General features: G+C 33.9%; 1 protein-coding gene across 4 annotated transcripts; it reads right to left on the bottom strand.

Moving 5' to 3' along the window:
• Positions 1-8155: 8155 nt before the first annotated feature.
• LOC113727852 (pleiotropic drug resistance protein 3-like) lies at positions 8156-21177 on the bottom strand. Of its 4 annotated transcripts, none has more exons than XM_072081005.1 (25): positions 20870-21177; positions 19374-19792; positions 18969-19092; positions 18181-18266; positions 17792-17876; positions 17146-17305; positions 16997-17073; positions 16045-16098; positions 15868-15958; positions 15418-15719; positions 15066-15347; positions 14597-14832; positions 14257-14417; positions 14057-14160; positions 13430-13583; positions 13217-13351; positions 13023-13111; positions 12602-12934; positions 12218-12508; positions 11548-11631; positions 11313-11446; positions 10072-10299; positions 9403-9574; positions 8682-8936; positions 8156-8587 (listed from the first exon to the last, which is right to left on the bottom strand). In XM_072081005.1, the coding sequence occupies exons 2-25, from the start codon at positions 19751-19753 to the stop codon at positions 8321-8323; spliced, it is 4284 nt and encodes a 1427-aa protein (XP_071937106.1). In that variant the 5' UTR covers positions 19754-19792; positions 20870-21177; the 3' UTR covers positions 8156-8320. The 4 variants fall into 4 exon arrangements, with proteins under 4 accessions (XP_071937106.1, XP_071937105.1, XP_071937103.1 ...); XM_072081004.1 differs by having other exon boundaries at positions 13023-13096; positions 14597-14910; XM_072081002.1 differs by having other exon boundaries at positions 14597-14910.
• Positions 21178-26018: the final 4841 nt, after the last annotated feature.

Consider the following 26018-nt stretch of genomic DNA (forward strand, 5'->3'; position numbering starts at 1 on the left):
ATTCCCATTAAAAATTGGATTAACAAATAAAGGAAAAAATAGATATACAGTCATATTCCAACATATATCAAGATGGCCAAGATACTTAAGATGTTGAATATTTATCATCATCATTGTTCAAAGATGACAGGTCTAAATTGACTGAAATGTTGAAAATTCTTATGGATAATGACTAAGAAAACTACTAGATTATATTCTCTAGTATGGCTATAAAAATTGTTAAAGATAATTTTTGAATCTAAGACTCCGTTTGGATTGGCTATTTTTTCAAAAAATAAGTTTTTCAAATACAATGTTACAGTAATATGCAATAACTCAAAAAACATCCCATCCATATTAGTATATCAAATATTTCAAAAAAAAATTATAGTAAAAATTTTTCATATACACTGCTATAATAAAATATTTCAAAAATACCCCCCAAAAATAGCTAAACCAAACAGAGCCCTTGTTATTTGAGCCCAATGGGTACCCAAGTATTTCCCAAGTATTCCCATCAATTAATGGGTACAATTGGGATTTGTCCCATTTTAAACCCAATATCAAAATCCAATACCCATCCCACCCAAAGTCCCCATGGGCATGGGTAACCCATTGGGACTTGGGACAAATTGCCACCTCTAATCTTGAATATGAACTTTCACTACAGAATTTGCCTCGGTTGCCATTATCAAATACCTTTAGATTATTAGCACAGTAATGGCTTTGAGGCGTGATTTCACTATTTGATACGCCTAAGATACAATAAAGCCTTAATAAAACTCTCTTTCAAAAAAAAATGAAGAGTACATATCAATTATGTATTGCATAATAGTCAAAAGCTCCGATTTATAGTGGAGCATCTTTTCCATTTTATACACAATTTCACTAAAATATTAGATGCATCAAATTTTTTATTATCAAAATCATTAAAATATTACCAATGGGCACAAAGAGTCCCTATATATGTCAAATTTTAGTTGTCATCGAAACTTGGTCTTGTGATAAACAATATGCATTCTCGATACCTGAAAAGCTGAAGTTGTTATGCATAATCTATTTGAATGAACCATACAAATGTGTCCTACGAAGCCATAGAAGGATCACTGTTTGGTTCTTCATACAGTAGCATAAGCATATTTATTGTTTCTTGAGTTTTAAATATCATTGTAAAAATAAAAGAAGTGTTTCTTGAGTTCTAAAGTTCTAAGTGCTTTATCTCTTACTTTGCTCTTATTTAGTCACTATCTAGATGATACTTAAAAGAAATCATTTAGCTTCTTTTCTTGCAAATTCTTAAGTTCTCTTTCGTGTCTCAAGTTTTTCTTATCACCTACTAATAATTGAAGTACTTCACTGCAGATATGTTGCTCATTTTAGATTTTTGGAAGATCAGCAGCAAGAGTTGCTAATTAACTCAAGAACTATAGAGAAAATCTTATACTCAGGAAATGTTTCGACAGCATATTTTTTTGAGGACTTGGATTTGTTTTGTAAAACTACCTTGACTTATATGTGAAATTTAGGCCAAATATCAGTTATCAAACTATTTGTAGGGTGTTGTTGAACTTGATTATAATATTCGAATGCTTAAAATGATATTTTGGCATTTCATAATGTAATGGATGCCTTCATTTGTTAATTGTAAAGCATTGTCACTTTTTTCATTTTTTTCATTTTTTAGATATAATTATAGCAGGAAAATCTTTAAATTTCATGGTGGTGAAGTGTTGTCACTGAATCAGATTTCTCCATTGACAACCACCTATTGTCATAGAATTGAAAAGTATTTAGTGATAACAAAAGTTGTCAGTAATTAGTTTATACCAGTGTCAACTGTGGATTAGTTTTAGTGACTACATTGCTTTATACATCATTGACAAGATACTATGTCATCACTAAAATTAAAACAATTACTGACAACACCAGTTGTCACAAAACAGTACCATTCACTGACGACTTTTAAGGTTGTCACTGTGTACTTTTACCGACCGGCCTTCAGTGATGACTCTATGACGACTAGAAGGTTGTCAATAAAACTTATTAGTGACGACTTTTTAATTTTTTGTGATGAAAATTGCTTGCCACTGAAAACCAATTTTCTTGTAGTGTTGATTGAGATTTTATAGACTCTATTGAGACACCAATGAAGAGTAACGTTTGTTAACTGTGGAAACATATCTCTTTTGATAAGAGTCACAAATCTGATAAACTTACCTTTTATGAAGAGATACAATGATAGAAGCAACTTATAGATTTTAAGTAATTGCCTTGTTAAGTTAAACAAAATCTTTAATAGTAAAATCTCTAAATACGTAAATTATTGACAAACTACCAACACTTGCTCTAGAACTTACTCTCTCTACAGTTTCTCTCTTTTGGTCCTTTGAAGACTAAGCATGGTTCTGGAGACTCCGCACTACTGCAGCTATGAAAAAGCAGTATATCATCATCAATTTATTTAATATTGCAGAACCCTTTTTTTTTTAATTTTTACTTAATACTATTTTTTCCCTTATATCCTCTCAGTATATGCTTATTACATGTTCTTCCACTAAATATATGATTATGTATTGAACTTATTGAAATCAAAATGTTTAGGTTCTTTCTCTCTTTTTTTAGATTTAATTATTCTGATGGGTAGAAGTTTGGGATAAATTTGGATTTAATTTTAGTAACAGATTTACAGAATTACATTCTAAATTTTTTTATGACTCTTGACTCAATTAATTAGAATCTAATGGTCTTGCATTTTGTTGTTAAATTTTTTCCATTGATTATAAAATATATTTAAAATATCCTTTTGTTAATGGGTGCTAAGAGTGCCCCTAAGTATAAATTTTTTGAACGATTGTAACTAATTTGTGAAAGCATCTAAAGGTAAAGGAATAACAAATGTGAGTGCATAAATTAAAATATCCATTACATTTATTCACAAAATACAACTACAGTAATTATGGAACCTAAATCATTAGACATGTTGGGCCTAGGAAAGTTTTGCAAAATTGATTAGGATGCAATGAATGTGGAGTAACTAAAATTATAATTAGAGTGTCAAGTCAATCACAATTCACATATACAAATGCGCGGCCAGAACTTTCTCTATTACTTTAAGACATTTTGTATTCTAAATTGAAAGCAAAGAAGAAAAATTAAAAAAAAAAAGAGAAAACTCAAGAAGCACGTAGAACAAAAACTTCTTGTATTGCATTATAAACGAAAAGGTATTATTTACAACAAAGAGGTATTATATGCATCGATGTTCAAAAAAGAACGTAGAAAAAAAGAAATGCAAATGTATAATGCATTTAGCCAACTGAGACCACTAATTGATTAAATGTTTTTGCATTATCCATTTAAATTCAAACCATTTAGATCTATTTAATAAATAGTTGTAATTGGATTGATTTCATCCACCAATCATTTATCCATTTTGGTACTTCTAGTTGTTACTATAATGGCTACAGAAGAGAAGAGGGCGGCATGGGGGTGGGGCCTGACAAATGAATCCGAATTGTTTTTAAAAAGTGTTTTTTTTTTCAAATTATTTTATATTTAGCTTTAGATGTATTAAATTTTCTGGTTCTATCCCTAGCTATAGATAGATTAACCTCTCTTGACAAGTTAATCTGAATTGTGCAATTGTGAGATGAATTTGCTTTTTAGTCAATAACATTGAGAAGAAGAATTAATGCCATAAGAACTTTGATTTCATTTTTCTTTTATTAGATCTGTTTTTTTTTATTTTTTAGATTTTGATTATCAGATCTAGAATTTTTTGGATTTATTCCTCAGATCTTACCATAATATCTAGATTTGAACCAGTTAATCAGCAGATTTGGAGATTGGAAGCATGCACAGATGTCCATAAAGTTATAATTATTTTATCTCATTTTTTAAATTTGGAGCTTTATAATGTAATTTTTATTGTTCTTCAGATCTATAGTATCATTTTTTCAGATCTGTTCTTTGATATCTGTGTATTTTTGATGATGTAATTTCTACCATTAGTGCATATTTTAATAAAATTATGATATTTTATAAAAAAAAAGTTATCCAAAAAAAAAAATTAAGAGCAGTGATGATCTATGTTTTTAAACTCGTATTGGATCAGCCGGTTGAACCGATTGAACCGGGAACCGGCTAGTTGTCTGGTCTGAGCTACCTTAAAAAATTGCCTTTAAAAAACTCAGTCAAATTCGGTCAAAAATCGAGTTTGACCGGGAATTGATGAAACCGGACAAAATCCGGTTTTTTCCTTTGCTGGAGTAAGATGGATGTTTTTGATTGGTTTTGCCAAGATGAAAAGAAACCGGTGCTTTGATTTAAAAGCCCTTCATGCCAAAACTCCTTAGCTAACCTTCATTTTCTAAAATCCAAAATTTTGACCAAATATGCATGAAGTTCCCATGTCCTAATTCCCAAGTGGATCCCAATTCGCCATGCCTGAGGTGAACAAACACACAAAAGCCATAGAGAGAGTTGAATTGGATTTAGGAGAAAGAGATAAAAAAAAAAACAAAAGAAACGAGCCAAAAAGAGACGAGAAGAGAGAAGAGTTGGAAAAAAACAATGAAGAAAAGGGAGAAATTTCAGGTGAGTTTATTGTGCGATATAAAAGAAGAGCGAGAGAGAAAGTTGGTCATTGGTGTCGCCTAGAGGAAGAAGAAGAATAAACAAAAAAAAGGAAAACCAAGTGATGGCCAACAAATAAAGTGGAAGTTCCTAGTTCGTTTTGACATTTATTTACTTTGAAAACCCTAATACGTTTTGCTAATTATAGTTTGGCCCTTTATAATTTTAGCAAAATGTAAAATTAACCCATCATATTTTCTAAACTACATTTCTACTTATAAATTTAAAGTTCTTTAACTAGAGTCCTTTTGGATTAAATCTAAACTCATCAAAGAACTATAAAGTTGTAAATCACTAATTTAAGGGACACTTTTATATATTATTTTTTATTATATTATTAATTTATATTTATGACATATTTATGATGTCATTCGATTTGACTCCCTGCTCGAATTTGATCAAACCCATTAATTCTTAACCCCTGAGTTCAGTCGAGTCAGTACCCTGTCCGAGTCTGAAAACAGAGGTAATGATGATAGATGCACTTGCCGTTGATGGTGTATTTCAATAGTGATATTGCTGGGTCAGCGTGACTATTTTCAAACAATCTTTAAAAGCTTGCCAAGCTGCAGCTACATAAATAATGCGTTCAATTTCTATGAAAACTTGGAAATGTATTCGAATTTGATGTAGAAACCAACTGTGGGTAGAATGTATGGACAAATAAGCCATTGATGATAGATGTGAATGCTTAATGATAATAGGTGTAATATATTATCAGCAGATTTTCATCCCAAAAGAAGCTGCAATTGGTATTTTAATTTTTCCCTTTTTCATCTAAGTTGTTATGTTTTAGCTGTAGTTTTTTAACTCATTTTCTGTTTTTCACACTTGGGCCTTGTTTGATATCCTGATTTAGCATTTAAATTTAATAAATTCAGATCTTATATGTTTAGATGCGTTTGATAACAAAAAATTGAACATCTGAATTAATTAAGTGCCACTGAATTTCATAGGTAAAACTTGCTCTAAAAAATAAGTAATAAAGTATTCACTTATCACATAATGTGACATATATTCAAAATGTATCAAATTTAGCATTTAACAATTCAATAACTCAATAGATTCAGACTTTAGATTTCAGATTCAATTTTCAGAATTAAGATTTCAGTTTGATTTCATTTTTCATGTTCTTTAGGTATTGGTATTTGTGTCGAGAAACTAATATTCAAAGACATGAAAGGCTGAAGAGAAAAAAAAAATATTAACTAAATACCACCGCTTCATATTATTGGATTTTAATGCGTATGAGGTGCATTTTAAATGTTTTCGTACAGAACCCACCTTTACTTGGATTTAAATTGTAGAAACAGTATTTAAAAAAATTTTGAAAAATTAAAACCTGCCATTATCTTTCCAAGATTTGTTTGGTAAATTTCAAACTCATTTATAAATTGCTTCAAGAAGATGAGCATTTATATGATTCTGTACAATGCTCATGGATACCACTATTTTAAACCAAGAGGTGTTGTTAAGCCTACAACTAAAGGATAAAATCCACATCTGCCCTCTTTCATGAAAGAATTGTTTTCTTTCAGCTTTTTAAGGGTTTCAATAATTATTGAAACCTGAGGATGGATTGCTGAAAATTTGAGAAACCTCAGGGAGGTCATTGGAATCATGCGATAGAATACTCGAACACTTTGAACTGAAAAGTTGAAATACAGTTCTGAAATTTACTGATATAAAGTGACTTCTCGTATTTATAGGCGTTGCAATGGATTTCCCTTAATCGCCCAAAAATTGGATGAATGGACTAAATTGTTCTTGTGACATATGTTTCGAAGGTTGCTATACCATTCATACAACAAATACAAATATCAAATTTATTTTTTTCTGAAAAAAAATTGTGGTCTTTCATTGGTGAACCAACTACTACATGATATAGTCCTCGCCTTATACATGGTTATTCAAAGAAAAAGTAACCTGCCCTTGTTTTCTCGACAGTAAATCTCCATTCTAAAATTATGGGTAGTGACAATTACCATAAGCTGCATCGAAAATAAAATAGAAGTTAAATGATTAGGTAATGGCAGAGTAATATAGTATAGCATTTTTTTTTGTAATATGATGTATATGAGATATAAAACGTAGTTGAAAATATAAATATATAGTTAGATTAATTGAAAAAAGTGTATAAATACAGAGGAGGGTAGTAATTATTTAGTTTGTGAGATAAAAAATGCAGTTGAAAATATAAAAATATAGTTAGAAAAGTAAGATTAATTTAGAAAAGTGTAGAAATACAAATGAGGATAGTAATTATTAGTGTGCGTAAATACATGATAGGTTGGATGGAATTTAGATGTGTTAGCGAGTGTCTATTGGGCACTCGTTAGAAAAACCCATCTTTAAATTATTACCACCTTAAATGGATTGTACAAATGATGATGAAATCTGCACTTGAAATGGATTTAAAATTGTATACATGACAAATTGTATTAGGAAAACAGGAATGTTACCGTGGATTTAAAAGTTACGGTCTACTCTTACATATTAGTTTTTCCAAGCGATATTTTAGTATTTCTATTCATCAATTTTAGACGCTTTGATGAATCTTTAAAATCCCAAACAGCACAGAATAACGATTGAGAGAGTTTTAGATACACTTGAAAATTTCAAAGTTTTACTGTCTTTGATGCTATTATAATGCTAATTTGAAAATTCCATGACAAGTTGTATTCGTACAGAGGATGATTCTGTCTAGCTCTGACAAATTCAATTACATCTAAACTGGCTCGAGCCACATCTGAAATACTACACACTCATCACCAGACTAATAGCATATGCTATGTACTGGTATTAGCAAAGTTAACCTTTTTATCCCCAAGATTGTGTACAATTTCATTTACATCCTTTTTCGTCTCATTATTTATTTTTTTAAAAGCATTGTTAAATGCTAAAATCACTCGATCACTTGCTTCTTATTCTTATATTTTGTCATTTAGAGTAACCATTGGATTGCATTAATACTAGAATATAGTTTAAGAGAGAGACTAAATGCTATTAGGCAATAGGTCTATAAAGTTGTTATCATTTTCCATTCGTGACAAACATATTGATGGCTGAGACCTCTCTCTCCGGGATGAAATCCTTGAGCATCAGGTTCCGTTGAAAATTTTCAAAATTTGTATGATGTACATGCATGTATTGTATGATGAATCAAATGATTCTAAAATGTACATACATTATAATGAATGCATATATATACATGTACGAGGAGATTCTTGAATATAAGGATAGATTCATATTTTTTATCATAGAATCATGTGATATACATGAGTTTGTACACAATACCTTGAATTTATTCATACAACTATTTATTAAAGTTCATTTATTATTTAAACAATCTCTCATATATAAAGAGGTCAAGTAGAGAGTGATTTGCTGTAGAAAGATATTAAGAGTTGTCCACTAACTATTGGAGTTCATAAACTATATTACTATAGCAAAAGTTAGACTAAACCATAAGAAGAAAGAAAATTTGTCTAACTTGCTAAAAGAGCAAAGACAGGCTAACCAGAGCATGCGTGGGGCACAATTTGCTTAATGGCCACAGTGGCATTCCTCATTCACCAATATTAGTGTTCTCACCTTTATTCCTACCCTCTATATACATATACATATATACATATATATGTATATATATATATATATATATATATAATTTTAAACCACAATCTACAACCACAATCTACATTGCTGATCATCTCTTTTGGAAGTTTAACTTTGAAACAAAATATGAAAACAGACAAGCTAAAACAATTGGGTACAGAATTAAGATAACAGCCACCATAGGTAGTTGATCATGATGAAATCCAAAGTAGTCCCTCAAAAATTTGGATACTGTTGTAGGCTCTCCAAACACCTCAATCGGCTTGTCAATATCTCCATATTGGGACGTAAGCATTCCATTCAGTGTCCAAGATGTAGGAGCTAAATAGTATAACCATACCCACCACTTTGGAATTTGCTGAAAGTGAAAAAAAAAAAAAACCATGGGTAAGAATAGTAACAAGAAGTAAGTTTTCTTCAAACTGTAATAATCCCTTATATAAATTGCTTACTGGCCGAGGAATCAGAAATCCGGCAACAAGGTAATAGATATTGTAAAAAGCTGATTGTAGAACTGCAGCCACTGGAAAGCTTGGTGTAATTGAGACGATCATCATGCCGGTACAATTGAAGAACAGCAAGGTACAGAACATCGAGTAGATGTACCAAAAAACCTTGTAAGCTGACCAATAATACCCAATCATTGGATATGTGATTACCGTAAATGCCAATACTTGGATAAAGACATAAGGGATCTCAATAATGACCTGCAAAAAAAATGATGGCATCATGAAAATATTAGCAACTCTACTGGCAGAATTCTCTTATGGCTGTAGCATATTCTTGGAAGTGAAAGTGCGAGGAGGAGCCAATGCTCTGAAGATATGTCACTCATGGTCAGGTTTAGATTGCAGATTCTTGATTGATGAATGTGTAGAAGTCCTATATGACTATTGCTATCGAAAGGAGAAAAGGGAATATTTCAGAAGGCAGCATCGGATTCCAACAACCATTATTCTCATTTGAGTTATCGCGAATTAGTGGGTTCCAGCTACAAAAGAATTTGCAAAGCAATCATACTGGAACCTGACGAAGGTAAATTAGGCCCTTAATGTGAGTTCAATATACTAAAACTATTAAAACTCAAGATGTTTAATCCCAAAAAGATTCTAAATCTCACATCAGTGAATATGCTGTACTGTCAAATAGAGTACTTGACACTTAAAGTTGTACCTGAGCGAGTGTATAAGCCCAAGAAGCATACATTCCTGCAAATCTTTCCCTGTATAAAACAGTTCGCTCTGTGCTGACGTATGGCAAAATTGAAGACGAATTGTACACGCCACAAAAGAACATTGCGATAAACATGGAACCGAGTATATTGAATAAGTTTTGCTGATTTTCTCTGCAGAATAGAGGAAAAACACAGTCAATGATTTGAGGGGGAGAGGGTTGGGTTGGGTTGTAAGGTGGGAGGGATTGTAAGTAGGAGGTCTTGGGTTCAAGACCTCCCCAAGACCTCCCACTTACAAAAAAAGAAGAAGAAAAGAATCAGTGATTTGATCCTTAGTTACAGAAAGAAATTCAGATCCCAGAAGTTCAAATGAAATGGCATTCTCTCTCTAAAGAAAATGAAAAGTAGAAATATTTTGTGACACATTGAAGTTTTAATGGAAGTCCACTAAGTAATAAAAAATTATTCATGCTTACATAGGCCAAATCATGGTACGTGCTATTCACTATAGGTGCAAGAAAGTAGTAACACATCAGATCTAGGACACGGATGAATAGATAAATGATTGTTAGTTTTCTAAGAAAGGAACTAATCATATTTTCAAGATTTGAGTTAGACATACCACATTAGCATTTTCTTCTAGCAAATCTCAGTATTAAGATACTTACATCTTTTTCCCTTGCTTCCAAAACAATGCCCCGAAAATCAGAGACGTAATAATCATGAACATGAAGCGCATCAAGTTGTAAGAAGGACTTCTCCAGTAAGACCAATGTTGTTTCCAGAGACAAGTTTTGAACTGTCCCCAACCATTTTGTGCATACTGTGTTGGAAAATCCAAAGCTTCATGCCCAATAGGTGGCGAACTCAGGGTATTTGCAAGTTCTTTGTTATTCCTACGACAAATAAAAAAGAAAGGAATAAAAGAGCAATGTTATTCTTGAGGAGAATTCTGAGATCAGTGGCTTCAAAAAGAGATTGAAATTTTCAAGTGTTGTTTGTCACAGTGACGAGTTTAACATTATGATGTATTTAGAGTAAGTTAAGCTTGTATGTTGGACTGTTGGGTGGTTTGCTCTATGTGCCACTCAGTTTTGTGTTCATATTCATGCAGTCCAATAAAGCAGGTAGGGATCTATGCTGAATGCCGCTTGTAGAAGGTTTCAAGTTTAAAGAAAGAACAGGGAAATGCTGCCATGTCAAAGTATGAAATGCAAATTCTTCAATTAGAACGATTAGCTATCTAAGTGCCCAAATGGGTCATAACTGCAATTCTAGTTACTCAAGACAATTTAGTAAGACTAGAATATTGGCAATCTTGTCCAAACAACAAAGAAGATGCATACCGATGTTAAACTAGCATGATAGGAAATGAGTTGGTGGAAAGAATGTCACAGTGGCTGTCAAATGGAGGCAGTAGCCACCCCTATCCTCAATAAAGGTGCCACATTTCTAAGAACAGCTATCCATTGAAGTACTAATCAAAAGTAGAATAAGGCAGCACATAGTATTATCTTTCTTCAATTTTTCATTGACAAAACAGCATATACTGTAATTTTGGAAGCCAGCTTCCTGTCTCGATATTAGTCCATCTATCCACTTTATTGAATAAGAAAGGCAAGGAAGTCAGTGAAGATTAGGGTTATCACGTTATGACTCAAAAGAGGTACAACTTGGAGTGGTGGTGGCCAGGTGGTAGTCATCTATCCTCACCCAGCAAGAAAATATTTAGATAGCAATTACAAGATTGATGCCTATGGTCATCTGAGAAAAAGTGAAACTCACTTTAAAGTTCCACACTGTACCATTCAAAATCTTATCACAGTTGTTTTGCACCAAATACACATCATTCATGGTTCACAGTATAGTGGTAAAAGTTCAGGTATCTGAATTAGTTTATTCTACTTACTCGTACAAAGAAGAACGCTTGTAGATCTCAGCAAAATCTACTCCAAGCTCAGCTTCGGAAGACGTACAAGTAACCTCTAACATCCATGTTGCTGGATTGTAATTATTCCTTATTTTGGGCACACCTGGGATACCCTGTCAGAGTCTATTTTAATCAGATGGCACGAAAAATTATATCATACAAGAAGATGCAAATTGAACAATCCAGAAAGTGGCAACCTGTTTTGGAAACTGACCTCAAAGTATTGAATGACTTCACTAGAGTGTTGACCCAATGGTCCACAGTAGATCATACGTCCACCAGATTTTAGAAGAATTAACTGCAATATGTAAGCAAAGTTCACAATTGTACTAATAGTGATGTTCATTTTCTCAGAAAGTACTAAGCAGAAGACAGGATGATTACTGCATCATGGTTGACTGACATAAGAGATGCATGTGATAGCATGTAATATAAGACATTTGGATGCAGCAATCATAAAGCAAGACTCTTTCATCTTATGCAACTATGAGATCCAGAAACATTGCTAATGCTACATAAATTGAATAGCTGCAGATCTTCGAAAACAAAGAAACTATGGCATTCATTAAGTTAAACACGTTTCTGACTATACCAAAGAAATTCTAGGTCATACTGTTGTTGGCTGATTAGATTATTAGCCTCAGCTTTACATTCTTGTTTACATCTTCAAAAACATGATGCAGCAGCTACTAAATCTATTCTCACTTTTGACATGCTCAGTAATGCTGTGTAATAAGTTCAACGGAATAAGAGGCCTTACTGAAATGTCAATTTCCATTTTCTCTTCTGAATCTATTTTTCATATCATTAGATCCTATTTAGTAGCAACATCAATCGCAGATGTTGACTAACCAGCTGCAGTTGTTTCTTGGTTAGATGCTTACCTCATCAAATGCTTCAAATATGTCAATGCCTGGTTGGTGGATGGTGCAAACAATTGTTCTTCCCGTACTAGCCACATTCTTTATAGCTCGCATTACAATAGAAGCTGCTCTTGCATCTAATCCAGTTGTAGGCTCGTCCAGGAAGAAAATTGATGGGTTAGCAACAAATTCCACAGCAATTGTGAGCCGCTTGCGTTGCTCAGTCGACAAACCATTAACGCCTGGAATGCCCACTAGAGCATCTTTTATCCCATCAAGTTCAATGGTCTCAAGGACCTCTTTCACAAAATCCTACAGATATGAAGCCACTATTTTATGTTAAATTTCAAAAAACAGATACAAAAGCAAAACAATTAACCAACTTTTATGAAGGTAGTATCATACAATTTTAGTTTCCGAATCTATCTGCGGATGAAGTCTTAACCAAGCAGAAAATATGACTGATTCTTCTACAGTAATTTGAGGGGAATGTATGTCAGTTTGCTCACAGTAACCCGAGATTCGAGCAAAGGTCTTTTGAACTTTGGGAAACCCTCCAATCTTTATTTCTCCTTCTACAGTCCCACTAGTTTTTCTACCAGCAAGTACATCAAGAAGGGTTGTTTTTCCAGCTCCACTGGCTCCCATAAGTGCTGTAAGAACACCAGGCCTGAGGGTTCCTGTAATATCACAAAGAAGTTGGAGCCTTTTCTCTGGGAAACCTCGCTCTTTCAGGGCCTGAAACCAGATGAGCAGTGAACTAACACTTGTAATTTAGCCCAACATCCTAAGGAATCAAAAGTTTGATAAGAGCAGTTGTAATTACCAGAGGGGTCTCAACATAGTACTGCAAATCTTGGAACACCACAGTTAGTGGCTCAAAAGGTAAAACCATTTTTCCTGCTGAACCAGAGACTGAATCTCTTTTAGTTTCGGAAGATAGGTACCTGATGCTCAGAAGGAAGGCAACTTGTAGGGTTGCAACTGCAAAATAGTGGAAGTAATAGGCTAAAAACCCACCTTTTTGAGATTCAGTAGTGGTAGCAAGGGAAGGATTTGATGATTTTTCCTCCGCATGCTCTATAACATCCAGTTTCTTAGTTCTCTGTTCTTGCCAGTACTTCTCTCTAGATATGATAGCACGAGAACCAACAGCTGCATGTGTTGCAGTAATAACAAGTTGATACAGTAATTTGACATTTCATGCTTGAATATGTCACAAGATGAACTTACGGTTTAAATATGTTAAGGCCAAAGTGAAACCGAGATTGAACAGTAAAGTGAAGCCAAACAAAGCACCAACCGAAATCCAGAAAAAGTATCCGTCAAAGTTCAATCCTCGGGCATCAAGTGTTTTTTGTCCAATACTGGTGTTTGTTGGAAGCATCTATGCAGACATGAGATTAAAAAGAAATCACGAAAAGCAGTGTGAACATACAACATACAATAGATAATTAAATAGGTTACCATAACAGGATAGTTAACACCATAAACGTACCATGATGACAAAAAATGTCATCTAAAAGGTAGTTCTGATCTATCATAAAAGGTCAAACAATAGTTTTTGATATCTATGAACTACATAATAACTGGACATCATTCAGAGAGAAGTAACCCACTTAACTAGCAAGTAAAAGGACAGAAAAAGTATTGCCGTAAGAGGAAGTTTCATAAAGGAAAAACTGAAAGTGCTGCGTTTCTAATTAGCAATTTAGTTTATGTCTAGCCTGCTGTGTACCAATCTACCATAGCCCCAGACGATATGCATCAGTTTGGCAACCACCTCAAATAAGCCCTCATTGGTTGTCAAGAAACTCAATGTAATGTTAATGCCCTTGGTACATTGAGATGCTTGGTTACCTTCTTCCACCGTGAGGACAGAAATTCATTTAGAGTGAGTCCAATCTCGCCGTATGAGAGTGGAGAAACCCAAAAGCCCCACTTTAACCAATTTGGCATGGAGGCTGCAATAAAAATCACTTGTCAATTCGACTTCCTTTTCCTCTAAAAAGTTAGTTTCAGAGCATTGGAATTAGATGAAAAAGTACAAAAAATCTTACGTCTTGGAATTATGAAGCCACAGAAGGCGAAGACGAATAGCAGTGTCAAGAGACCAACCATCGAGGCAGAAACCACAGTTCGGCATACAGATGCAACAAACCGATACATGGATATTGATGCCACGTGAAGAGCAAATAATACAATTAAATGACGGAAGAACCTAGAAAACACTGGCACTTGGTTAGAGGATCACTAAACATTTTGCGTTCAGCCAACCATTCAACAGAACTCAAAATGATAAACATAAAAGTCGGATGAAATGATGAATACTTGTCAATCGTAATGCAATCAAATTTCAAAGACTCCAATTACTTCCAGGTCTTGTACGATGTGACTAACCTTCCTATCTCAGGATCATATCCAATGACATAATAAGTCAAACTTGTCCAAATTACAGCTTCGAACAATGAGAGCGGAACCTTCAGGATGGCACTTGGAATTGCATAAGCCCAAGCTGGATAGAAGAGTAAATCTCTCTGTTTGTAGAAAACTGCAAGCCTTCCAACAGTCATTGACAATTCTGGAAGTCCATTAACAACAAGCAGGCCACCCGCGAAGAACAAAGCTCCCATGTACTTGTTTGCATGAAGAAGATCAAAGCTCATCATTGTCCGTAAAAATATAGTCATCGAGATAGATGCTGAAATGGAAATCTGCAAATGAAACTTGCTAAATACTCAATTATAGCGTGGAAAGAATATCGACAGAAGAACTGAGATGTCTATAAATAATTAATACAGGTGAAAAAAACATACATTTTCAAAGGCAAACGAAGTGAAGAAACCAAAGTAAACATGTATTTGCTAACCTGAGCGGATTTAAAAATGTAGACGAATCGATTCCTTTTCATCAGCAGGAATTCTCTTGACATACATGCTCTCAAAAGTTCCCATTTAGGAAGTGAATATGCAGTAAAAGTCATAGCATCCTTGTGGCTCTTGGACTTCACTGATGGTGCAGATAGTTGTTCTCTTAGCTTCTCCCCATAAGATGATTGTTTAAATTTTCTTGAAAATGCATCAACAGAGGTATAGTTGTAAGTTTCTTCAGTCGTAAACCAGTATTGTGCTTGATCCTTTCCTGAAATAACCTACAAAGGATTCACCAAGTTTCAGGAAAATGAAAAGCGGTGAAAAAACATGAAACAAACAGGTGTTAACCTCCTGTAGGAAGTCTGCTACTCCTTTTCTTTCAGGACACCTAAATCCACAACTCTCAAAAAATTCTAGAGCACTGCTTCTAGGTCCGTGATAGACAATCTTTCCTTCACTCATCAAGATAATGTCATCAAACAGATCAAATGTTTCTGGAGCAGGCTGAAGAAGTGAAATGAGTATGGTAGCATCTAGGATATGTGCTAGTTGCTGAAGGCAAGCAACAATCTGATAGGTGGTTGAACTATCCAATCCATTTGATATTTCGTCCATGAACAAAGCTCTTGTAGGGCCAACAATCATTTCCCCTGAATAGCAGTATATATCACATTAAATCTGCCTTTTACATTTTCAGTCAAAAGATTGAGCTGCTACACTTGGAAAACATGTTTATTATGCTTGGCTAAATTTATGAGCTAAAACAATAAATAAAGCATCTTTTAGCAACAATAGTACCTGTTGTCAATCTCTTTTTCTGACCACCAGAGACACCTCTCCTCATTGGATCTCCTACCAGTGTGTCAGCACAAGTATCAATCCCAAGTATCTGAAACAAGGTGCACCATCAAGAATATAGTAACATATATTGGATGTTGAATTTAAACTTCCAAAAAACCTTTAAAGGACGAATACTTTTAGAATGTAGTCCGTTCGAAGTGTTGTCTTTTGTCCTTCAACAGAACTTGCCTGTAAAATAGCCAAAAGATAGAAATGAACCAGGCATCAACTTGAAATTGACAAACTGAAGGGAAGGAGTAACGAGAGAGAGCGAGTGTGTGTTTGTCTATGAGCGCATGTTGAAGAAAATGTGTTGAAGACATATTATCAGAATAACACTTCAGAATAGCAGAATAGCTGAATAGGAGGCGAATATATCAATCATTTTTTATCACACTTTAAATGCTAAAGCTTCTACAAATTAGCATTAAAGAAATGGAAATAGGCCAACTAATTATTGCAATTTGCAAGCGTGAACTCAGCTGCAATTGGTGCTGAAACATGATTGTTGAAAACAGAGGTAACCACCAGTCAAACTCAATTCATCTATCATGCATTAAATGTGTCACCTCTGGGCAGCAACATTTGCATCCTAGTTGGAAAGAAGTCCTATGTTACATTCAGTATTTCTATCATGCATAAATTGAAGTACCACTTCAGTCGGTATAATACGCCACTTAAGATCACATTGCAGAAAAGCGATTATAAATTTAAGTCTACTTTTTATAAAAACTGTTTACAGAAAAGTTCTTTCTCAGAAACAGTCATTTTCTTAGTTGTGGATTATATGACCAGAATCAGAATAAGCCCATAAAAGTCTTTCATAATATTTAGCAAGAAAAAGAAATATACATGGACTGTAGATTGAAAACGACCGAAAAAAAAATGAAGTTAAATAATCAAAACAAGGCCATATATATATACATCAATCAAATAATATTACCAGGATTTGAGGAAAACTGAACAAAAATTTATGAGGGAATTTGCTTTGCAAAGGCAAGGTTTCACTTCCAATAAATTCAATGTTAACAAAACGCCAAATGATTCAGCATACATCAGATGATGAACAATGAGATTCCAAAACTACCTTCATGTAGGTATCAATATCTGGATCAGGAAGAATTCCAGCCTCTTTCTCCCTTCGACTAAGCTCAGTCATTATCTCTTTACAAGGTGGAAAGGCATAAGTAATTTTCTCATCAACATAGTATAATGTTCATATCTAAAGGGGCATACCTGCTCTGCTTCCAACACCTTGACAGCGCAATGAGAAATCAAGTGTTTCCCTTAAGGTCATTTCACCATTATGCAGGTCATACTGGCTTATATAAGCAGAAGTTTTTTGAGGCACAAATTCTGTTAATTTGTATCCATTGTATGAAATGTCCCCAGTAACCTGTTAATAAGCTGAGTTTTGATTATAGATACTATGCACTGAGCTCTTACACTGTCAAAACTTCTATTCTTGTCAGTTTAAAGGAAGAGCAAAATGACTTCTATGTCATGGAATATGAAAGATTCTAATAAGCCAAATTACTTCTGTCCCTAGAACTTACTAGTGCTAGTTTTCATTAACAAGGCTTCAAAAGCTATTTTACCGCTATAATCCCTCAGAACAATTAACTTAATTACTTTGGAATAGCATTCTTCTGCAAACAAATATGAATGCTCAAAGTTTGTAATTTATTCAAACCCAAGATAAGCTACAAATGTCATTTTGCATAACTCATCTCTATTTACTTTTCTTTATCCCCCACAAGTAAAAAATCATCAAGAGATCAAAATCAAAATCTTATCTGTCTCCCGAGTTACTATAAGTTACTCTATCAGTATATATATGAGCAATATATTCGTCAAGATGAAACATAGAGCATGTGAGGACCTTGAGTGATTGGTTAAGATTTCCAGAAAGCGCTTTTAATAGAGTGGTCTTCCCACATCCTGGAGGACCAAGCAGGAGAGTCATTCTGCATTTAGAATTTACATATATAAGTACCATATAATTCTGCATTCAGAGTTTATATATAAGACGTGAACAAAAAATGAAAGGTTAGCATGGAGAGTTGGATACATTCCAGTAACTTTGAAGATAACCCGAGAGAGAGAGAGAGAGAGAGAGAGAGAGAGAGAGAGAGAGAGAGAGAGAGAGAGAGAGAAGAAGCAGAAACTGCAGTAGCATGAAATTTGTAACAGATAACTGATTTCTAAAGGAAACTACGACATTCTTATTGGCTTGAACATATTATAAATTGACTAGCAAAATGAGCATACCTTCCAGGCTTAATGATACCGCTAACACCATCAATGATGCTGATCTTTGATACTAGTGATTTAACACCTAGAAGCCTTGTAATGTCCTGTGGACGGACATAAATCACTATCAATTCTTAAGGAAGCAACAGATGTAAATTAGAAAAACTGCTGAAATGGCTTTTTAATACTTCAAAGGCATAAAATAAGTACCTCCTCATTCTATTGAGGAAACAAATACAAACAATGTATCAGAGAGATTTCCATTCATCATACTATTTATATTATCTGTAAAAGCGATTGGAATTGGATAAATCATAATTGTTATTTATGATAGATAGATACGCACATCAGCAGCTCCACATGGTGTCATGATGTGGATCAAATAATTATTTCAGGGTATAAATGAAAAAGAAAAAATTCTTTTCCAAAAATTTTTTAATGGTGTAAGGCTTGCTGCTCAATCAATCTCATTTCATATTATCCATGACTTTTTATCTCCAGGGTAATCAAAGCATAGGGTAGAAATGAAGAAGCACTTTTGCATCACACTAGAAATTCAGTTTACTGTAACTTGACTGTAAAAGAAGAGAAACAATGTTTACATCCTAAAATTAATCATTAGATTCTAATGACTGGAAAAATTGTTTAAAAAGTTTGTTGTAGTTAGGCTTTTAGCATTGAATTCAATACTGAGTCAGCTCAAAGATGCACCCCTATAACACTCTTGCATTAGATGATAGAGTAGACAGACTTAGACTCTTTGATTGAAGAACTAACAGCAAAATAGAAGCTGAGCACAAACTTACTGGAAGACTACTTTTAAAGGAATTCCAAAGAGTTGGAAGAGGCTTCCCTTCAACAACTTCACAATCAGCTTCTACATGAAGATCATCATATCTTACTTCCACTGATGGAAATTCTAAACCAACTCTACAGAAATCAATTGAAAGTTAGACTGCAATTAATCTGAAATGACAATGAGAATCGTTAACTATTGAAGAAATAATAGCTAACCTTATAAGCCATAACTACAACATCTAAATAGGACATAACAGTTTTACTTTTTCCGTAGATGTTTTCATTTGTTCTTTTTGGAGTGATGACAATATTCAGACAAAGGATATCAAGAGTCATGACATATTACATTAACTTTAGTTGTCATCAATTAGAAAAACCTTGCTGTCCTGGTTCAAAAGGAGAAGAAACATTACTTGTTCATTCTTTTTCTCATTTTCTGAAGCAATTGAAGGTTGTCATGCTCAATGTGTTTAATCAGCCTCTCAACGAACACATGCCTTTCTGGAGCACTGAGTTTGGTAACATCAATCACTCGTTTTCTTTTATCTTCAGCTTCATTGCCATCAGGCTCATCAAACAAAGATGATCTGAGCCGTTCAAAAGTAGGCAGTCTCTCAATAGCAGCCCATTGCAATGCAGTTTCTTCATCAAGATTACCATCCCTTCCAGTACTCAAGACTGAACTCCTGAAACTGGAGCTGAGACGCCGCAATGAGAATCTCAAGCTTCTTCCCACTTCTGACAACTCATTTCTTATTGACTCTATCTCATCTGTTCCAACTAAACTAGCCATGATTCTGTGACTCTCTGCACTGCTCCAATCCTACATTCACTGGGACAAATACAGAAAACATCGGTATGTCAGTCAGTTTATATAGGATCTTGACTGCAATTATGAATGAGGTATGACCATACGTCATCCTTAATATTTTCTTGAGCAAGGATACTTGCACGCCATATGAACCCGCTACAGTCAAAGAAGGATTCTTATACCACCTAATAACAAGACTTGATGGTAAACAAATTGGGGTGTATTCACAACTCATCAGTTTTGGCTGTTTCTTTAATGAAAACCTCAGAAAACTGATATTAAATCCATAAACATTTAGAATCCAAGTTACATGATACCGTAGTTGACTTTGCACCTTAATCAAAATATCTGTACCCTATAAAGATTGCCATTTCCTGCCCGTCCTTGGTGCCTTTCAGGCCTTACTGAAGCAAGAATAAGGCCTTTCAACTATTCCGTCAATTTGATATTGCTGACCTTCATACATTCAATCAATTAATTAAGTATATTCTAGGGGACCAGCAGTTCATAAATCCATTATATAACTTATCTTTTAGTTTAGCAAAATTTGGAATCTTTTATAGATTATTGATGATGAGTTCGTTCCTCTGTAACTTCACTTATACGGCTAAATAACACCTTTAACCCTTAGAACCACCAGTGGGGGTACTATCTAGCAAAGCTACCTTTTTTTTTTTTTTTTTTTTAATATTCTCTATAAGAGTTATACCAAGCATTACCTCCCAAAACATACAAATTCACAAATGTTGCTCGAACTCGACTCGACCACTCAGTGAAAGTTTAAGCATGAACTTTGGCATGCACAATGTCCATCATCACTCAACGCAATCAAACAGCCAAAAATGGTTTCTTCCCCACATTAACTTTGTATACATCTCAAAAAACTCTAAAAACAGTCAAGATATATTCAAAGAAGCTTGATTAAGTTTGGCGAACCCCCAAAATCAATACGGCTTGGCTTGAGCTCGACTTCAAACTTGGCAGCGAGTCAAGTTCAAAATCAAGGCTTGAGTCTTCACCAAATCAATTGCTCATTTGCACCCAGGACTCTTCAACATAGATATCAATTGGTTTTACAAGAGAATCTCAGGAACATACCATAATATCTGGGGCAACATTTGCAATAGTTGCGGGGCACTCTTTCTTCACAATTCTTTGATAAACCCAAAATTTTTTTCGCCATTTCTGTACTATAAATTGCAGACATCGACAAAAGATGGAGAATCCCAGATGGGGTATGCGAACTCGGAACAATATACAAGAGCAACATCGAAGGCAACGAGAGAGAATGGACCGAAAATCAAATAGAAGTTAGCAGTAATAAAATTTCGAAAGACGTGGCAGAATTTTCGAAAATCATGTTATATATAATTACTGAAATTTTGCTTAATTTCGCAGGAGGACAATCGGATACACTTTAGGGGCCAAGATCTTGACAGTGAGGGAATTTTCCGTTTCTTTTTTTTTAATTTATTTAATGTTGCCTTTTTTATTCGATTTTATGGGACTCAGGCCATCTGAATGGTTTATGCAATGGCACAATCACATGCAGAAGTTATACACTATAGTTTATTAACGTAAAGTTTATTTCACACGAATTAAGGTCTAGCACTATAGCAATTCCTACAATTCCACATTAAAATAACCAAAAACAAAGGAAAAGGAAACACAGAACTTGAATAACTAAGCATTACTGTAAAGATCCCAAGGGACCAAAATTCAAGGACATTGTCACTAGTTTGATGGAAAACCTCCTTATTAAAAGATCATGTAATCGTGGCGGATTCATATAAGTGACATATGGTCTTGAGGCATGCTTGGATCCGTAGTCATGATTGAAGTTAAATTCATCCAAACATTCTTTCTGCCGCAATCAAGGACATAGTCACTAATTTGATAAATAGTTTCTCTATTAAAAGATCGCGTGTTCGTGAACACAGTCACTAATTTTGATGGATTTTCACCAAAAAAAAAAAACTAATTTGATGGATAACTTCTTTACTAACAGATCATGTGATCGTGGTGAATCTATATAAGCGACATATGATCTCGGGATATATCCTGACTCATAATGATGATTGAAGTCAAATCCATTCAAACTTTCTTTTTACTAAAAAAATGTCACTAATCTTACTTGCACAATTGCATCCACGTCATATCCACACAATGTTCCACATTTATTGCACCTTTCAGCACAATAATTTGGATCAACTATTCTGGTCCATGTCTACGTGAGTGCTATTATTAAAACAAAAACAAAAGTTATAGCGAAATTTTGCTTCAGTCATTTATGAACTTGAATCTTATATAAGTAAATTAAGGTCAAATTTCATACGCAATTGGATACTAGGAAAATGGACATAGATTACAAAAAGAGCATAGTATTATAGTACTTTAGAGTTTTTTTTTTTCTTGATTTGATTACAAGTAATCTACACAACTTGGTGAGATTTGAATCCAAGAGGCCAATTTCTAAGGCATCACTAGCGAGACAAGCAATCTAGTGATTTGAAAATTGGACGGGGTTGGCAATTTGAGCGATTGAATTTGTGAACTAGACACAACATTGGTCAAATTCGATCAAAAATCGATTCAATTAGTCAAAATTGGTAAAAAAACTGGATGGTAGAACTAGATGCGAATTTTTTCCTTTTGTTTAAAAATATTTCAATATTATCAAATCATCAATATTAAAATAGAAAAAAGTTAAATATTAATCGAGATGGTTGAGGAAATTGAACCAGTTAAATTGCAAATAAAAAGCTCATCCAGCTCATTTATTAGTCCGGATTTAAAAACATTGAGTCAATTTAATTTTAAATCTAGCTAAGAAATTAAAAAATTGCCAAAATAGTGAAGTGTCAAGTATACTCTATTCATCATCATAAAACAGCCAACTTGGTTAATTGATAGATTAACGCAGTTGATTAAGGTCATAGAGTCTCTATAAAATTAGACTAAACCATAGCAAGATCTAAAAATTTGCTAGACTGCTAAAAGAGCAAAGACAGGAGAATCAAAGCAAGCGAGCAACATCCGCTCGATGGCTTTGAATTCCCCGACATGAATATTATTATTCTCACCTATATTCCTATCCTTCTGGCTTCTTACGAATTTAAAACCAATATATGATACAGACATAACAAGATGTCCGCGTTATTATGGTATACAAATGACAATTCAAGCAAGCAAGCATTAGTGATAAATTGACAAGATATTTTATCACATTCAACGACCAATTCTATCTACTCCCCCTCTTCTTCTTAGTGAGGATTTTCCGTTTGAGAACATGTCAGTTTGGAGTGATAAAAGAGGTATTCTTTTTATTTATTTTATGTACATTGATAGAAGACTTCTTTTTTTTTTGAGTCCTTTCTCTTGATTAAGTCTTGATAGAAGGTAGAAGTTTCCAGTTTCAAGGGTTCAATTCTAGACGAAAATAAAATATACGAAAGTCACTAAGAACCTCTAAACTAAAATAATGAACCTTCAAATTCCCATTTGAACGAGTTTTTTTCGGTAATTTAAAAATTTTCTGAAAAAGAATATTAATATTATGCTGAATTTAGTTCTTCAATTTGATCTCGACGATTCTTTATTTATTAAATTCAACACAAGCCGCTATGGTGAAATTGATATAGACACGCTGCTCTTAGGAAGTAATGCTAGAGCATCTCGGTTAGAGTCCAACCGGCAGCGTGCCTGCACCTACTAAAAGTGATAAATAGCTACTTAAATAAATGGGAAAATCGTTTAAAACGTCGCTCACATTTTGCAAAATAACTTTTTTCGTCCCTCACTTTTAAAAATATATTTTTACGTCCCTTACAAATTCGCATTGATCAAATTTGGTCATTATCTAGGTGTCCGACTAGTTTTTTGTCGGAATCCATCACGTGCCTTGCACGTGACTATTTTTGAAGGGCAAAATTGTCACATCAAAGTTTAAATCATCCAATCCATAGTCTCTCACTTTTCACAAAATGAATTGTTTCGTCCCTCACATTTCACAAAATGAATTTTTTCATCCCTCATTATTCATGTGTACGGATAACTTTTTTTTTAAACTAATGTATATATCTATTTGATCTCACCTGAACAATACGAATAACGTGTAATATATATCTATTTGATTGCTCCTGAACGTACTGTTCATGTGAAATTAAAATAGATATATACAGGAGTTTAAAAAAAAATTGTTAGTTTTTCACTCATGTTCATTCCTTTTACTTGAAAATTGAAAACAAAGAAGACATTTAATTCTAAACATTATCAAGTGTTTATATCGAATTAAATTTAGACAGAAAAAAATAAACAAAGGAAAAGTATGACAAAAAGAAGTAAGTAATTGACACTTTCAAATTTTAAAATAATTATAAGGCAAGAAATTCAACTATTGGTCTTAAAAGTAGCGAATAAAAATTTCAAATTTAAACTGCAATTTGTTAGCATGACTACAGAATTCGAATTAACACCTATTAATTAGATACTCTTATTAAACAACTCAATAAATGAATTATTACTAAAATAAAAAAGGCTGCAAATATTGGATAGATTCACATGGTGAAATCACACACACACACACACACACACATATATATATATAGGTTTAAAACAAAATTATTAGATTTAAACCCATATATATATATCGATCTGTTTAGGTGAAATCAAATAGAGATATATTACACATTATTTGTACTGTTTAGATGAAATCAAATAGATATATCCACGAATTAAATAAAACTATTCATACACGTGGTCAATGAAAGATAAAAAAATTCATTTTATGAAATATGAGGGATGAAAAAATTTATTTTGTGAAATATAAGGGACGAAACAATTCATTTTGTGAAATGTAAGGGACTATAGATGAATTATGTAAATTTTGATTTGACAATTTTGCCCCTAATAAATGATCACATGCAAGACATGTGATGAATTCCGGCCAAAAACTAGTCGGAAACCTAGATAGGGACCAAATTTGACTAATGTAAATTTGTAAGGGACGTGAAAGTACACTTTTAAAAGTGAGGGATGAAAAAAGTTATTTTACAAAATATGAGGGACGTTTTGAACGATTTTTCTTAAATAAATTCAACTCTCGATATTCATTTAAAAGACTCCTCGTTTTCAAGAGCTTTTATGATATTTGTAATCGTAGAACATATAATTAATTCATATTTCCTTTTCCATCGTTTCAATCATAATTACAATGCATTTGATAAGTTTTTCTTTAGTAGATGAGATAGCATAACTACATGATTCGTTTGAAAAGGGCAGGATACGGGGCAGGAGCGGTCCTCAGAAGGACCGCTCCTGAACGGTCCCCTCACAGAAAGAAAGGTAAGGCCAGAAATAAACCACGTCAAAAGGCTTCAGTTTGGCCCAAAACGACGTCGTTTTATTAAGTGAGACAATAAAAAAAATGGTTATGCTCTGCTGACCGTAACGGCAAGAAACGGAACGTTATGACCACTAGTAAGCAAAGTCCCGCCCAAACCAAAATGAAAAGCGGCACTTAGACTCCCACCCAAACCAGACGAAGCAGTTGCATGCGAAAAGCCACGAAGGGAGAAATAAGAGGGGAAAATACGAGATTGGCAACACTCTCCGGCGTGACATTGCGAAAAGCTGTGGAAGTGCAACATTGGATACTGAAAAAATAGCAAGGAGAAGCAAGAAGCGGTGGAGTGGTGGACAAATTTCTGGTGATTCGGATTTGTTATAAGAAGAAGAAAGGTGAACCCAAGGTTGAAGAGCGGAAGATCGTAGGCGCGGGAGTAGTGAATGACCGAAAACCAGTCAGGTATTCAAATTTTTTTGAGGCCTACGATGATGCAGTAACATGTGTGATTTGACATGCTTGTTGAAGGACCTTACTTGTGGATGTTGTTGGCGTACAGTAGGATGATCGCTTAGAGGGATATCACGTGAGCACAATTTTGTGTATAGTAATGAGTAAGTGCAGCATGATAGGAGTATTATAAGTTAGTTTTTGAGCATGACAAGTGAGAGTGGGAAAGAAGGGGGAAATCGTGCGGCACAACTGCTTGAGAAAATGTGTGCATGGGTTCGATAGTTAGTATTGAAAAAATGGATGCAGATTATAATTGAAAAAATGTTATCATGAAATTGGGATGGCGTTTTTGGGTCTTGAATGGTGTAAGTTTATTGTATTAGTTCGTGTGCACGAACACAGTGTTGGATAATTGTTACATGTTGTGGTTGAACAGGTACATAGAAATAA

This window comes from Coffea arabica, chromosome 2e (genome assembly GCF_036785885.1).
Source record: "Coffea arabica cultivar ET-39 chromosome 2e, Coffea Arabica ET-39 HiFi, whole genome shotgun sequence".
Classification (NCBI taxonomy): domain Eukaryota; kingdom Viridiplantae; phylum Streptophyta; class Magnoliopsida; order Gentianales; family Rubiaceae; genus Coffea; species Coffea arabica.